At 44.1% G+C, this 14,912-nt stretch overlaps 1 protein-coding gene across 4 annotated transcripts in view; it reads left to right on the top strand.

Moving 5' to 3' along the window:
* TTLL9 (tubulin tyrosine ligase like 9) overlaps positions 1–14,912 on the top strand; it is a 42,898-nt gene that overhangs the window by 24,736 nt on the left and 3,250 nt on the right. For 2 of the 4 annotated variants that reach the window (XM_070744350.1, XM_070744354.1), the window contains 2 exons: positions 3,643–3,764; positions 6,750–7,261. In XM_070744350.1, the coding sequence (XP_070600451.1) occupies positions 3,643–3,764; positions 6,750–6,820 (193 nt within the window). In that variant the 3' untranslated portion in view covers positions 6,821–7,261. Of the gene's footprint in view, positions 1–3,642; positions 3,765–6,749; positions 7,262–14,912 lie in introns of those variants that run through there. The other 2 variants (XM_070744351.1, XM_070744349.1) reach the window with 1 other exon arrangement.

The raw sequence follows: 14,912 nt of genomic DNA, 5'->3' as shown, positions 1-14,912 counted from the left end.
TGAGGTCATTTGATACGAGTATTCCGAGGTCTTTTACCGAGTGGGGGTCATCTGTGAGAATTTGTTCAGTTTATATGTGGAGTTCTGATTCTTTTTGCCGATGAACTTTATATCTATGAACTATGGACTTTATATCTGTTCTCGGACAATAATTAGCTGACACAAAAAAAAACATACCTTGCTTGTTGCTGCATTTCGCAAACTTTTCTGCTTTATCAAATATTAGAATTACCGTATTTTGCGGGTATAAGACATAGCAGAGTATAAGATGCACTTTAGTTTTGGGGGAGGAAAATAGGGAAAAGAATCTGCTTACCAGGTATTCATCTGGCTAACATCCTTAGTCTGGTCAGTTTCAGCACATTATTTTATCCCCTGGTTAAGGGCTTTAAAAAAACCTTATTGAGAGAGAGTAACAATGAAAGAGCTCGCAAGCCAGGAAGAGCTGGGAACATCATTAGCACCTGGAAAAAAAACATTGGGAGCATGTAGAGCAATGGAAAAAACCCTGCATAGACTTAGGGCTTGGAAAACATTCTTCGCAAAGAGTAACAACGAAAGAACCTGCAAGGCAAGAGCTGGCTTAAAACCTTCATCTATATTGATAGTAAAGATTTTAAAAGCTGTAGAAATCGGGTCAACATAGAAACATAGATCTGAGGTTAGTCGGTGGAAAGATCAAAAGCAACATGAGAAAATATTATTTGACTGAAAGAGTAGTAGATCCTTGGAACAAACTTCCAGCAGACGTGGTTGGTAAATCCACAGTAACTGAATTTAAAGATGCTTGGGATAAACATAGATCCATTGTAAGATAAAATACAAAAAATAGTATAAGGGCAGACTAGATGGACCATGAGGTCTTTTTCTGCCGTCAGTCTTCTATGTTTCTATAGTAAAGATCTTAAAAGCTGTAGAAATCGGGTCAGCAGATTAAGTTTACACTATTTACAACATCTGATAAATTTATAGATATGAATTTATTTTTTCTTTTTTATTTTCAATTTTCCTCTTCTTTCCTTCCCCCTTTTCTCTTTTTCTTTCTCTCTTTAGCCTTATTTTCTTCTATATATGTAAGCGTGTATTTTGATTTATAACTGTATACTCTAAATTCATATACATTTGTACCAATATTCGCATAGTCCTTTTGCTTTATGTATCCCCTCCCCTATTTATCTTCAATAAAGGTGATATTTTCTTTTTAAAAAAGAGCTGGGAAGATTGTTAGCACCTAGTTAGGGCTGGGGAAAAAAGATTTGAAAAAAAAGCTACATTCAGAGTATAACAGTGTTTCCCAACCTTTTTTGAGCCGCGGCACATTATTCGTATTTTCAAAATCCTGGGGAACACTGAAAGGGGGGGGCGCGCGGGCTAAAGAAAAGTTTGGACAAAAAAACCCTCTCTCTTCCTCCCTTTCGCTCTATTTCTCCCTCTTTCTCTCTTTTCCTTCCTTCCCTTCATTCTCTCTCTCCATCCCTCTTTCTTTCTTCCTCTTTTTTGCTCTTTCTCTCTCCCTCCTTCCCTTCCTCTATGTCTTTCTCTCTCCCTTGCTCTCTCTCTCTGTCTCTCTTGCTATCTCTTTCTTGCTTTTTTCTCTCTCTCTTGCTCTCTCTCTCTTTCACTGTCTTGCTATATGTCTCTTTCTTTCTCTTTGCCTCTCTTGCTATCTCTCTTTCTCTCTCTGTCTCTCTTGCTATGTCTCTCTTTCTTTCTCTTTCTCTCTCTCTCTGTGCCTCTCTTGCTAAGTCTCTCTTTTTCTCTTGCTATGTCTCTCTTTCTTTTTCTCTCTCTCTGCCTCTCTTTCTCTGTCTCTCTTTCTCTGCCTCTCTTGCTGTCTCTTTCCTGCTCTGTCTCTCTTTCTCTGCCTCTCTTGCTATGTCTCTCTTTCTCTCTCTTTCTCTATCTCTCTTTCTCTGCCTCTCTTGCTGTCTCTCTTTCCTGCTCTGTCTCTCTTTCTCTGCCTCTCTTGCTATGTCTCTCTTTCTCTCTCTCTCTGCCTCTTATATGTCTCTCATTCTCTCTCTCTCTCTCAGCTGACTGCAAGCGGGAGCCCTGACGGCGGCAGCTGGACGTGGTGCTGGACACCGTATATGCCAGGCACGCAGCGCCAGCATGTACGACGTCCAGCAGAACGTCCAACCGCCACCGTCAGGGCTCCCACTTGCAGTCAGCTGAGAGAGAGCGAGCAAGCGATCCCTCTTGCCGCCGCCATCTCCCCCGACTGCCTGCGGCCGCTGCGGCCACCCCTCCCCCCCCGCTCCCATCGGACACTTGCCGTCGACGAAAGAGGAGCTTCAGCTGGGCGGGGCGCTGCCGGTACTTCCGTCCTGGGGTTCCCGCTCGCAGCTGTCCCCCGCCTCCTGCTCGATGCCGCGGTTTTCGGCGCTCTCCTGCTGGGCCCCAAAGAAAGAAGGCGGGAAAAAGGTGCGAAGAACGGAGCTCTCCTTCTTCCTGCCTTCCTTCTTTGGGGCCCAGCAGGAGAGCGCCGAAAACCGCGGCATCGAGCAGGAGACAGCTGCGAGCGGGAGCCCCAGGACGGAAGTACCGGCAGCGCCCCGCCCAGCTAAAGCTTGGCGGCACACCTGGCCATGTCTCGCGGCACACCAGTGTGCCGCGGCACACCGGTTGGGAAACGCTGGAGTATAAGACGCACCTGAATTTTCAGAATCTTTTAGGGAGGAAAAAGGTGTATCTTATACTCCCAAAAATACGGTATATGTATTAAAACTTATATTTCTTTGTTCTAAGGATACACTAGTAGTCCAATGCTGCCTCCTTAAATCTAGTTTTGTCTACCACCATTTATCTTCCCTTTTCTTCTTATATGTCCAGTCTCTTCTTAAAAATCTCGTGATGGAGCTCCTACAACTTCTAGTGGCAAGTGGTTCTGCTGGTTATAATCATCCTCACCTGTCAGGAAGTTCCTCCTTAATCACTTTTCTCATAGAAACATAGAAGATTGATGGCAGAAAAAGACCTCATGGTCCATCTAGTCTGCCCTTATACTATTTCCTGTATTTTTATCTTAGGATGATCTATGTTTATCCCAGGCATGTTTACATTCAGTAACTGTGGATTGACCAACCACGTCTGCTGGGAGTTTGTTCTACTCCTCTTTCAGTAAAATAATATTTTCTCATGTTGCTTTTGATCTTTCCCCCAACTAACTTCAGATTGTGTCCCCTTGTTCTTGTGTTCACTTTCCTACTAAAAACACTTCCCTCCTGTACCTTATTTAACCCTTTAACATATTTAAATGTTTCGATCCTGTCCCCCCTTTTCCTTCTGTCCTCCAGACTATACAGATTGAGTTCATTAAGTCTTTCCTGATACGTTTTATGCTTAAGACCTTCCACCATTCTTGTAGCCCGTCTTTGGACCCGTTCAATTTTGTCAATATCTTTTTGTAGGTGAGGTCTCCAGAACTGAACACAGTATTCCAAATGTGGTCTCACCAGCGCTCTATATAGTGGGATCATAATCTCCCTCTTCCTGCTTGTTATACCTCCTTGATTATTTTCCACCCATTGTTCCTTGTGGCTTTCAGGTGCTTTGGAGAATAATTTGAACCCCTCAAATATTGGAAGATGCTTTCGTGTCACCCCTTGGTCTTCCCTTCTTTCATTCTTTGTGTCCTTGCAGTTTGACCGGGAAGGAAAAACGTGTCGGGGGCTTTGATCTCATGTGGAACGACGGCCCCATCAGCCGAGAAGAGGCAAATCTGGACACGCCAATGAACGGCTTCGTGGCAAACACCCACCTAGGTACTTGCTCCCGGTGGCTCTTTGCGAGGGGGGCTGTGGTGGGATGCTTGGGTTTCGGAGGCTGGCACTACATAGCAGTGGGCTGGTTCAAAGACAGGTGGTCCTGGACTTACCAACTGTTTAAAGTTGCAACGGCGCTGGAGAAAAAATGACTTAGGGTTTTTCAGAATTACGAGTCAGGGGAATCAAAATTCAAATGCAGTGGTACCTCCACCTACGAACGCCTCTACTTACGAACTTTTCTAGATAAGAACCGGGTGTTCAAGATTTTTTTGCCTCTTCCCAAGATCCATTTTCCACTTACAAACCCGAACCTCCAAAACCATAACCAGAAAAGGCAGGGAGAAGCCTCCGTGGGGCCTCTCTAGGAATCTCCTGGGAGGAAACAGGGCCGGAAAAGGCAGGGAGAAGCCTCTGTGGGGCCTCTCTAGGAATATCCTGGGAGGAAACAGGGCCGGAAAAGGCAGGGAGAAGCCTCTGTGGGGCCTCTCTAGGAATCTCCTGGGAGGAAACAGACGGAAAAGACAGGGAGAAGCCTCTGTGGGCCCTCTCTAGGAATCTCCTGGGAGGAAACAGGGCCAGAAAAGGCAGGGAGAAGCCTCTGTGGGGCCTCTCTAGGAATATCCTGGGAGGAAACAGGGCCGGAAAAGGCAGGGAGAAGCCTCTGTGGGGCCTCTCTAGGAATCTCCTGGGAGGAAACAGGGACGGAAAAGGCAGGGAGAAGCCTCCGTGGGGCCTCTCTAGGAATCTCCTGGGAGGAAACAGGGACGGAAAAGGCAGGGAAAAGTCTCTGTGGCGCCTCTCTAGGAATCTCCTGGGAGGAAACAGGGCCAGAAAAGGTGGGGAGAAGTCTCTGTGGGGCCTCTCTAGGAATCTCCTGGGAGGAAACAGGACCAGAAAAGGTGGGGAGAAGTCTCTGTGAGGCCTCTCTAGGAATCTCCTGGAAGGAAACAGCCGGAAAAGGCGGGGAGAAGCCTCCTTGGGGCCTCTCTAGGAATCTCCTGGGAGATAACAGGGCCGGAAAAGGTGGGGAGAAGCCTCTGTGGGGCCTCTCTAGAAATCTCCTGGGAGGAAACAGATGGAAAAGGTGGGGAGAAGCCTCTGTGGGGCCTCTCTAGGAATCTCCTGGGAGGAAACAGGGCCAGAAAAGGCGGGGAGAAGCCTCTGTGGGGGCTCTCTAGGAATCTCCTGGGAGGAAACAGCTGGAAAAGGTGGGGAGAAGCCTCTGTGGGGCCTCTCTAGGAATCTCCTGGAAGGAAACAGGGCCAGAATAGGTAGGGAGAAGTATCTGGGGGTGAAATTTGGGGCTCAGCTGTGTTCATTAATTCGAGGACTATTGGTCGTGGAAACTAGATTTTCTTAACAACTGCATGATTTGTTTTAACAACTGCAGAGATTTGCTTAACGACCAAGATTTTTTAAAAAAAGGTTACAAGATGGGACACAACTGCCTTGCCCTGCAATGAAAATTCTGGTCCCGATCCTGGTCATAAGTCAAGAACCCCCTGGCCCATATTTTAATTTAACCTTGTCGTGTCTCCAATAATGGAGGTTTTTAAGAGATTGGGCAACCAATTGTCTGAAATGGTACAGGATCTCCTGCCTAAGCAGGGGGCTGGACTAGAGGACCTCCAAGGTCCCTTCCAACTATTATTATTTTGTAATTCTGTATAAGGTCTGTTGCTTGAGCAGAGGGCTGGACTAGAGGACCTCCAAGGTCCCTTCCAACTCTTGTTATTCTGTAATTCTGAAAGGGTTTCCTGCTTGAGCAGGGGGTCAGACTAGAAGACCATTTAAGGTCCCTTCCAGCTCCATTCTAAACTGAATAATCTAATGAAGGATTAGGGGGCATGTGATATCAGTGTTCCAATATTCCAATAGTCTTTGGAGAAGGGCGGCGTACAAGTCTAATAAATTATTATTATTATTATTATTATTATTATTATTATTATTATTATTATTATTATTATTATTATTATTAGAGCTGCCACAAAGAGTGGAGGGTCTCCAAAGCACCAGAAGGCAAGGCAAGAAGCAACCTAGAATTAAGGAGAACCTTCCTTACTGGGGAGAGCAATTAACCAGTGGAACTGCTTGCCACCAGCAGTTCATACAAATGGTTATCCAACATCTTTTTAAAAACTTTCATTGTTGGAGCATTCACAACCTCTGGAGGCAAGCAGTCCCACTGATCAACTGTTCGGTCAGGACTTTTCTCCTTAGTTCTTGCTTCTCTCCTTGATTAGTTTCCACTCATTGCTTTTTGTTTTCCCACCTGAGCAGTGTTCTGGTTTCTGGTAGAAGTTTAATAATTATAAATAACTCTCATGAAATGCATCATTTCATGAATAAAGCAACTCCGTTTATTTCTCTGCTCTCCTGTATTTTCAACACCTTCCAGACATCACTCGGTCCGTTATCTCTCTCTCAGCCGCATTCCTCACATTCCTTTTCCTGCTTCACTTAGACAAGATTTATTTCCTAACTACACAGCTATATAAAGACAGCAGCACTGACTAAATACAATACAAAATACTTTGGCTTACTTTAGCGTGGCGAAAAGCCCCTCCATATTTATTTTCAGCAACGGTGAAACTCCAGCCTTCTTCTCCACTAGCCCCCTGACGTGCCAAATACCTCACTACAATATTTAACCCATTCCTCTCCTTAATATCTTCTTCCAGACCTCTGCTCTCTACGTTTCTGAATCCTTCTGAATTTAGGATTAACCCAGCGAGCGTCTGATTCTCCCTCGCTAGATCCTGAACTCATAGCCCCATCCTGTGGCTGGCCTCCCACCTGTTCTACTACTTGTAACCCCGGGGCCCCCACTACTTCATAAACACTATCTGAATCTGAATCCTCAATATCTTCATCATCCTCCAACTGATCAAGAGTATGTACAGCAAGCAGGGGGGTTGGATTGGATGACCTCCAAGGCCCCTTCCAACTCTGTGTTATTCTATTCTATCTGCTCCGCTGCAGGTTACAGCAACGACAGGAAGAAACAGCTGAAGCAACTGTTCAAGTCGTTGCAGGCTCAGCAAAAAAATTAACTTTGCCCAGCCAGAAGGTGGCTGGATTCTTTAAAACACACACACACACACACAACCAGAAGCCAGAGAGGGGTGGGGGTTACACTCCCTGCTTTTACAGAGCTTTTTTCTGCCGCCACCTGGAAGCCTCTTTGATTTTGGAAGGGGGGTCCCATCCTTCAAACCTCGAAGGGGTTTTGACTGGCAGGCTGACCCTGGGCACGGAATTGGTCTGAAGACAAGACGGACAGCAAAGTCATCTCCTTCCTGGATCTGAATGTGGGGGGAAAGCTGTAAGATGTTGGCTGCGCCCAGTGGCAGAATCGCCGCCCCGGTGGTGGCACCAAAGTTGGGCAGAAAAAGGAAATCTTAGCACAAGAACGTTTCTGCCCGTCCGGGTTCCAATTAAAATCTTTCTGGAACGAGCGGCAATCCATAAAAGGAGGCCGTTGCACGACAAAAGCATCTGGAGACCCTTTTTTGATCGATTTCAGTGGCAAATATAATCCGGGAATGGTGGGGTCCTTGGGGCTCTCGAAGCCGGGTTGCTTCCTTGCTGACGTTTCCTTACCATGCTAGGCAACATCATCAGGGTAGAAGGGAGTGGGGTTGCAGAGAAGAGGAGGAGGAGGAAGACTATGGGCTCCTAGGCACTTCAGATCACAGAGAAGGAGAAGAAGGTAGTGCTGTTTACTTTTTGCATTTGCATTTTTTGAATTCAAGGAGAAGGGGCATTTATAACTGGCTGTTACAGACAATTTTATTAGCAGTTTGTTTTCAAACACAGACCAATCAGATTAGGCTGGGGCAGGATTAGACTGGGAAGTATAAAAGGCAGGAAAAAGCCATTTTAATTTGCACTTCAGATCACAGAGAAGGAGAAGAAGGTAGTGCTGTTTACTTTTTGCATTTGCATTTTTTGAATTCAAGGAGAAGGGGCATTTATAACTGGCTGTTACAGACAATTTTATTAGCAGTTTGTTTTCAAACACAGACCAATCAGATTAGGCTGGGGCAGGATTAGACTGGGAAGTATAAAAGGCAGGAAAAAGCCATTTTAATTTGCACTTCAGATCACAGAGAAGGAGAAGAAGGTAGTGCTGTTTGCTTTTTGCATTTGCATTTTTTGAATTCAAGGAGAAGGGGCATTTATAACTGGCTGTTACAGACAATTTTATTAGCAGTTTGTTTTCAAACACAGACCAATCAGATTAGGCTGGGGCAGGATTAGACTGGGAAGTATAAAAGGCAGGAAAAAGCCATTTTAATTTGCACTTCAGATCACAGAGAAGGAGAAGAAGGTAGTGCTGTTTACTTTTTGCATTTGCATTTTTTGAATTCAAGGAGAAGGGGCATTTATAACTGGCTGTTACAGACAATTTTATTAGCAGTTTGTTTTCAAACACAGACCAATCAGATTAGGCTGGGGCAGGATTAGACTGGGAAGTATAAAAGGCAGGAAAAAGCCATTTTAATTTGCACTTCAGATCACAGAGAAGGAGAAGAAGGTAGTGCTGTTTGCTTTTTGCATTTGCATTTTTTGAATTCAAGGAGAAGGGGCATTTATAACTGGCTGTTACAGACAATTTTATTAGCAGTTTGTTTTCAAACACAGACCAATCAGATTAGGCTGGGGCAGGATTAGACTGGGAAGTATAAAAGGCAGGAAAAAGCCATTTTAATTTGCACTTCAGATCACAGAGAAGGAGAAGAAGGTAGTGCTGTTTACTTTTTGCATTTGCATTTTTTGAATTCAAGGAGAAGGGGCATTTATAACTGGCTGTTACAGACAATTTTATTAGCAGTTTGTTTTCAAACACAGACCAATCAGATTAGGCTGGGGCAGGATTAGACTGGGAAGTATAAAAGGCAGGAAAAAGCCATTTTAATTTGCACTTCAGATCACAGAGAAGGAGAAGAAGGTAGTGCTGTTTACTTTTTGCATTTGCATTTTTTGAATTCAAGGAGAAGGGGCATTTATAACTGGCTGTTACAGACAATTTTATTAGCAGTTTGTTTTCAAACACAGACCAATCAGATTAGGCTGGGGCAGGATTAGACTGGGAAGTATAAAAGGCAGGAAAAAGCCATTTTAATTTGCACTTCAGATCACAGAGAAGGAGAAGAAGGTAGTGGCCCGCGCGCCTAACGGCGCGCGAATCATATAACTATAAACCAAAATCAGCAAAGTTTGGTAGCAATAGGGATTGTTGATTTTCCTGCTAAGTACTTGTATTTCAATACATTGTTAAGATGACTGGCTTGGTGCAGTGTAACATTTGTTTGGCTGTTGTCTTCCGTAGTACCTTGTGGAACTTGGGGTACTGCCCTCTTTGCATAAGGACATCTAGGTTAGATGGCGAGATCTCTAGATTGCAGTCCTTAGTTTGTAGCTTGCAGTCAGAAGTGGAAAGATTGTCCCAGCCACGTGCTGTAATGCAGCCATGTGTCCAGCCTCCACTTCCACAGCGCCCCCCGAGGAGGAGGGCTGTGTGGACAACTGTCGGTTCAGGAAGATTGCGTGCAGTTGAGCAAAAACATAGCAATTTTGGTCTCTCTGTATCGAATTCCTATAGTGTTCTTGCGGATTTAAATAGTAAGGATGTTGGAGATATTAGCAAGGTCCCTCAGGCAGAGAATGAGGGGATGTTCAAAGGGGAAGTTGTCGTAAATGTCACCAAACCATCAAGTACAGTTAGTAGAAATAAAAAGAGGACACATTTTCTTGTGGGTGATTCGACCGTTAGAGGTGTTGATTTGGGACAGAGCAAGGATGTGGTTAAGGTGCTGAGGTGTCTCCCAGGGGCCACTGCCAGCAGGGACAGGAGGCGGATTACAAACATTGTTAAGACTGTGAGTAAAGGTAATAACATTGATGTGGTGGTGCATCTTGGCACAAATGATTTGTCCCAGAGAAATGTTAATGTAGTAAAAAGAGATTTTCAATGTCTAAGTGTGGAGCTGGGTAAAATAACTGATTCAGTGACTTTCTCAGAGGTGTTACCGGTTTGTGGCCAAGAGGATAAAACAACGTGTATCAGAGAGTTTAATGTGTGGTTAAGGCAGTGGTGTAAAGCTGAAGGTTTTGGCTATGTAAGTCATGATGTCAGTAGGTGGTCTAATAGGGAGTTGTTTAAGAGGGATGGTTTGCATCCATCATACAGAGGTACCCAGGTGCTCGGTGAGGAATTCAGAACTTTTTTGGACAGGCATTTAAACTAGGTAAAGGGGACAGAGATGTAACTGATGTGGGTGATTTCTGTCCCCGACCAATGAGGATAAAGCAGTTTTTGGAAGCTTATGAAAAGGGAGCTGCAAATAATATAGATGTAGTTGTTGATGATAAGGGGCAAACTAATAACGAAAATAATGTTCTTCGGGTAATGTGCACAAATGCTCGAAGCTTGAGCAACAAGCTCTGTGAATTAATGGCCATAATATCTAGAGATAATTTGGACCTGGTTGCCATAACTGAGACATGGTTTAAGGATTCTAATGAATGGGAAATATCCATACCAGGATATACACTGTATAGGAAGGATAGAATAGAGAGAAGGGGAGGTGGAGTAGCCATTTATATTAAAGAAAGTCTAAAAACAACACTAATTCAAAATACGTGTCAAGATCTAGAGACTCTCTGGATTTGCATGCAAAATAAAGAAGGTTCTGTCATTAGAATTGGGGTGATCTATAGGCCTCCAGGGCAATCCGAGGAATATGACAACAAGATGGTGGATGAAATTACCCAAATGGCAGTAAAGGGAGATATTGTGGTTATGGGTGATTTCAACATGCCTGATGTTGACTGGAATATCCCCAGTGCCCTTACATGCAAAAGTAAGAATATAGTAGAGGCCTTTACAGGAGCAGCTCTGGCACAGCTGGTTAAGACACCAACTAGAGGGGAGAATATTCTAGATTTAGTTTTTACGAATGGGAATTGGGTTTCAGATGTCAAGGTGGGAGAAAATTTAGGTTGCAGTGACCATCTATGTTTGTGGTTTGATGTAAAAACTCATTGTGAGCAATCCTATAATGCAACCAAAGTATTGGATTTCAGAAAAACAAATTTTAATGCAATGGGAGAATATTTAGATAATGAATTAAAGGGGAGGGATAAAATGGCAGGAGCGAGCATCCAGTGGACTGTATTAAAAAAGGCCATCTTAAAAGCCACTGGACTGTATGTAAGACAAATAACTAAAGGTAAAAGGAAGAAGAAACCGCTATGGTTTAGCAATGATGTAAGGGCTATAGTCAATGAAAAAAAGGCTGCCTATAGGAGGTATAAAGAGTCTGGAAGTATAGCTGATAGGGAGGTATATAAAATGAGACAGAAGGAGGCGAAACAGATAATATATGCTGCTAAAGCCTCAAAAGAGGAAGAAATTGCCAAATCTGTAAAGAAGGGGGATAAAACCTTCTTCAGATATATTAATGATAAGAAGAAGAAAAACTGCGGCATCACGAAGCTTAGTACCGGGAATAATACATGCATTAATGGGAATAAGGAGATCGCTGACCATTTCAATAGCTACTTCTGTTCAGTTTTCTCAAAAGACACCTTACAAAATAATACTATAGAGGGATATAGCATTGCTTCCAGCTGTACGGATTCAGCTCCAGTGATCTTAGAAGCCGATGTCTTAGAAGAACTTGAACGATTAAAGATAAATAAGGCAATGGGTCCAGATGGCATCCACCCCAGAGTTCTTAAAGAACTCAGATCTGTCCTTGCTACCCCCCTGACTGATTTGTTTAACCAATCCTTGTTAACAGGAGAAGTTCCTGAGGATTGGAGAATGGCCAGTGTTGTGCCTATTCACAAGAAGGGCAGTAGAGAAGAAGCTGGTAACTACAGGCCAGTTAGCTTGACATCAGTTGTAGTTAAAATGATGGAGACTCTACTCAAAAAGAGGATAAATCAGCACCTAAAAAACAATAACTTATTAGACCCAAATCAGCATGGCTTTACTGAAGGCAAATCATGTCAGACTAATCTCATTGATTTCTTTGACTATGTCACAAAGGTGTTGGATGAAGGTGGTGCCGTGGATATTGCCTACCTGGACTTCAGCAAAGCCTTTGATACGGTTCCACATAAAGAGCTGATAGATAAATTAGTGAAGATTGGACTTAATCCCTGGATAGTTCAATGGATTTGCAGCTGGCTGAAGCATAGACATCAGAGAGTTATTGTTAATGGCGAGTATTCTGAGCAGAGTCAGGTTACAAGCGGTGTGCCACAAGGATCTGTTCTGGGTCCTATTCTTTTTAATATATTTGTGAGTGACATAGGGGAAGGTTTGGTAGGGAAGGTTTGCCTATTTGCCGATGACTCTAAAGTGTGCAATAGGGTTGATATTCCTGGAGGCGTCTGTAATATGGTAAATGATTTAGCTTTACTAGATAAATGGTCTAAGCAATGGAAACTGCAGTTTAATGTTTCCAAATGTAAAATAATGCACTTGGGGAAAAGGAATCCTCAATCTGAGTATTGTATTGGCAGTTCAGTGTTGGCAAATACTTCAAAAGAAAAGGATTTAGGGGTAGTGATTTCTGACAGTCTCAAAATGGGTGAACAGTGCAGTCAGGCGGTAGGGAAAGCAAGTAGGATGCTTGGCTGCATAGCTAGAGGTATAACAAGCAGGAAGAGGGAGATTATGATCCCACTATATAGAATGATGGTGAGACCACATTTGGAATACTGTGTTCAGTTCTGGAGACCTCACCTACAAAAAGATATTGACAAAATTGAACGGGTCCAAAGACGGGCTACAAGAATGGTGGAAGGTCTTAAGCATAAAACGTATCAGGAAAGACTTAATGAACTCAATCTGTATAGTCTGGAGGACAGAAGGAAAAGGGGGGACATGATCGAAACATTTAAATATATTAAAGGGTTAAATAAGGTCCAGGAGGGAAGTGTTTTTAATAGGAAAGTGAACACAAGAACAAGGGGACACAATCTGAAGTTAGTTGGGGAAAGATCAAAAGCAACATGAGAAAATATTATTTTACTGAAAGAGTAGTAGATCCTTGGAACAAACTTCCAGCAGATGTGGTAGATAAATCCACAGTAACTGAATTTAAACATGCCTGGGATAAACATATATCCATCCTAAGATAAAATACAGAAAATAGTATAAGGGCAGACTAGATGGACCATGAGGTCTTTTTCTGCCGTCAGACTTCTATGTTTCTATGTTTCTATGTAGGTGCCCTCTGACCTTGGTTGATTTCTTGGAGATACAGTGATACCTCGTCTTACAAACGTCTCATCATACAAACTTTTCGAGATACAAATCTGGAGTTTAAGATTTTTTTTGCCTCTTCTTACAAACTATTTTCACCTTACAAACCACCGCCGCCGCTGGGATGCCCTGCCTCTGGACTTCCGTTGCCAGCAAAGCGCCCGTTTTTGTGATGCTGGGATTCCTCTGCTGGGATTTCGCTGGCAACGGAAGTTTGGAGGTGGGGTTTCCCAGCGAGGGGAGCCTCAATGAAATCGCAGCATCGCAAAAACACAGAGGTCCAGGGGTGGGGTTTTGAGGACTTCCATGTTTTTGCGATGCTGCGATTTCACTGATGCTCCCTTCGCTGGGAAACCCCCACCTCCGGACTTCCATTGCCAGCAAAGCGCCCATTTTTGTGATGCTGGGATTCCTCTGCTGGGATTCCCCTGCAGCATCGCAAAAACACAGAAGTCTGGAGGTGGGGTTTCCCATGGAGGGGAGCCACAGGGGAATCCCAGCGGCGCAAAAACGGGCGCGTCGGCTGGCAAAAGGGGTGAATTTTGGGCTTGCACGCATTAATCGCTTTTCCATTGATTCCTATGGGAAACATTGTTTCGTCTTACACACTTTTCACCTTAAGAACCTCGTCCCGGAATCAATTAAGTTTGTAAGATGAGGTATCACTGTATTTCATGACCCAACTACAGGGGGTGGACAAAAAACTGGAAACACCTTGCAGCTCTTCCGTGGAATCCAGATTTGTGAAGCTCCCTTCGAACAGTTTTTTGTGGAAATTGGATTCTGTATGTGTCTGTTGAGCTCTGCAGTGATTTTAGGAGCTGTGGTCTTGCGATCTGCTCTAACAATTCGTTTTAGAGTCCGACGGTCTCTCTCAGACCACTTCGACTTTCGACCAGACCTGTGCTTGGCTGAGGACGTTTTCCCTTCTCTTTCAAAAGCAGTCATGACTTTAGAGCATTGTTTCCCAACCTTGGCAAGTTGAAGATATCTGGACTTCAACTATCAGAATTCCCCAGCCAGCGAATGCTGGCTGGGGAATTCTGGGAGTTGAAGTCCAGATATCTTTAACTTGCCAAGGTTGGGAAACACTGCTTTAGAGACATGATCTCTTGAAACGCCAAACATTTGGGCACTTTCTGTTACACGAGCGCCTGCCATTCGAGCACCAACAATTGTTTGAAAGTCTGAGAGGTCTGCTGTTTCTAGAAGGTTATAACCCATTTCCTTAAATTTCTGTTTTAAAAAAAGGTAGTTTAAAAAAACATATCAAATAACAGAATTTTTTTAAAAAACATTAAAATATGCCAAGTTTGGATAGATCTGAACATGTTCAAACATTATGATGCCAAAAAGTCAAGTGTTTCCATTTCTTTGTCCACCTCCTGTAGGTAACATCTAGGTGGGAGTGGAGTTGGAGGAAGAGGAAGGCAGGAGAGGAAAGGGAGGATCAGAGGGAGGGGGAAGGAGGAGGAGGAGGGAGGTGAGGTTCTTCATAATCTCTTAAGCTTCATGACCCAACTAGGGAACATCAACAAGCTCAAACTCAACCGAGACAAGATGGAGTGGCTGTGGGTTTTGCCTCCCAAGGACAATTCCATCTGTCCGTCCATTACCCTGGGGGGGGGGGGAACTTTGACCACCTCAGAGAGGGTCTGCAACTTGGGCGTCCTCCTCGATTCACAGCTAACATTAGAGAAACACCTTTCAGCTGTGGCGAGGGGGGCGTTCGCCCAGGTTCACCTGGTGCACCAGTTGCGGCCCTACCTGGAACGGGACTCACTGCTCACAGTCACTCATGCCCTCATCACCTCGAGGCTCGACTACTGTAACGCTCTCTACATGGGGCTACCTTTGAA

Source organism: Erythrolamprus reginae, chromosome 3, assembly GCF_031021105.1.
Source record: "Erythrolamprus reginae isolate rEryReg1 chromosome 3, rEryReg1.hap1, whole genome shotgun sequence".
Classification (NCBI taxonomy): domain Eukaryota; kingdom Metazoa; phylum Chordata; class Lepidosauria; order Squamata; family Dipsadidae; genus Erythrolamprus; species Erythrolamprus reginae.
This window is presented reverse-complemented; position numbering and strand designations above follow the sequence as displayed.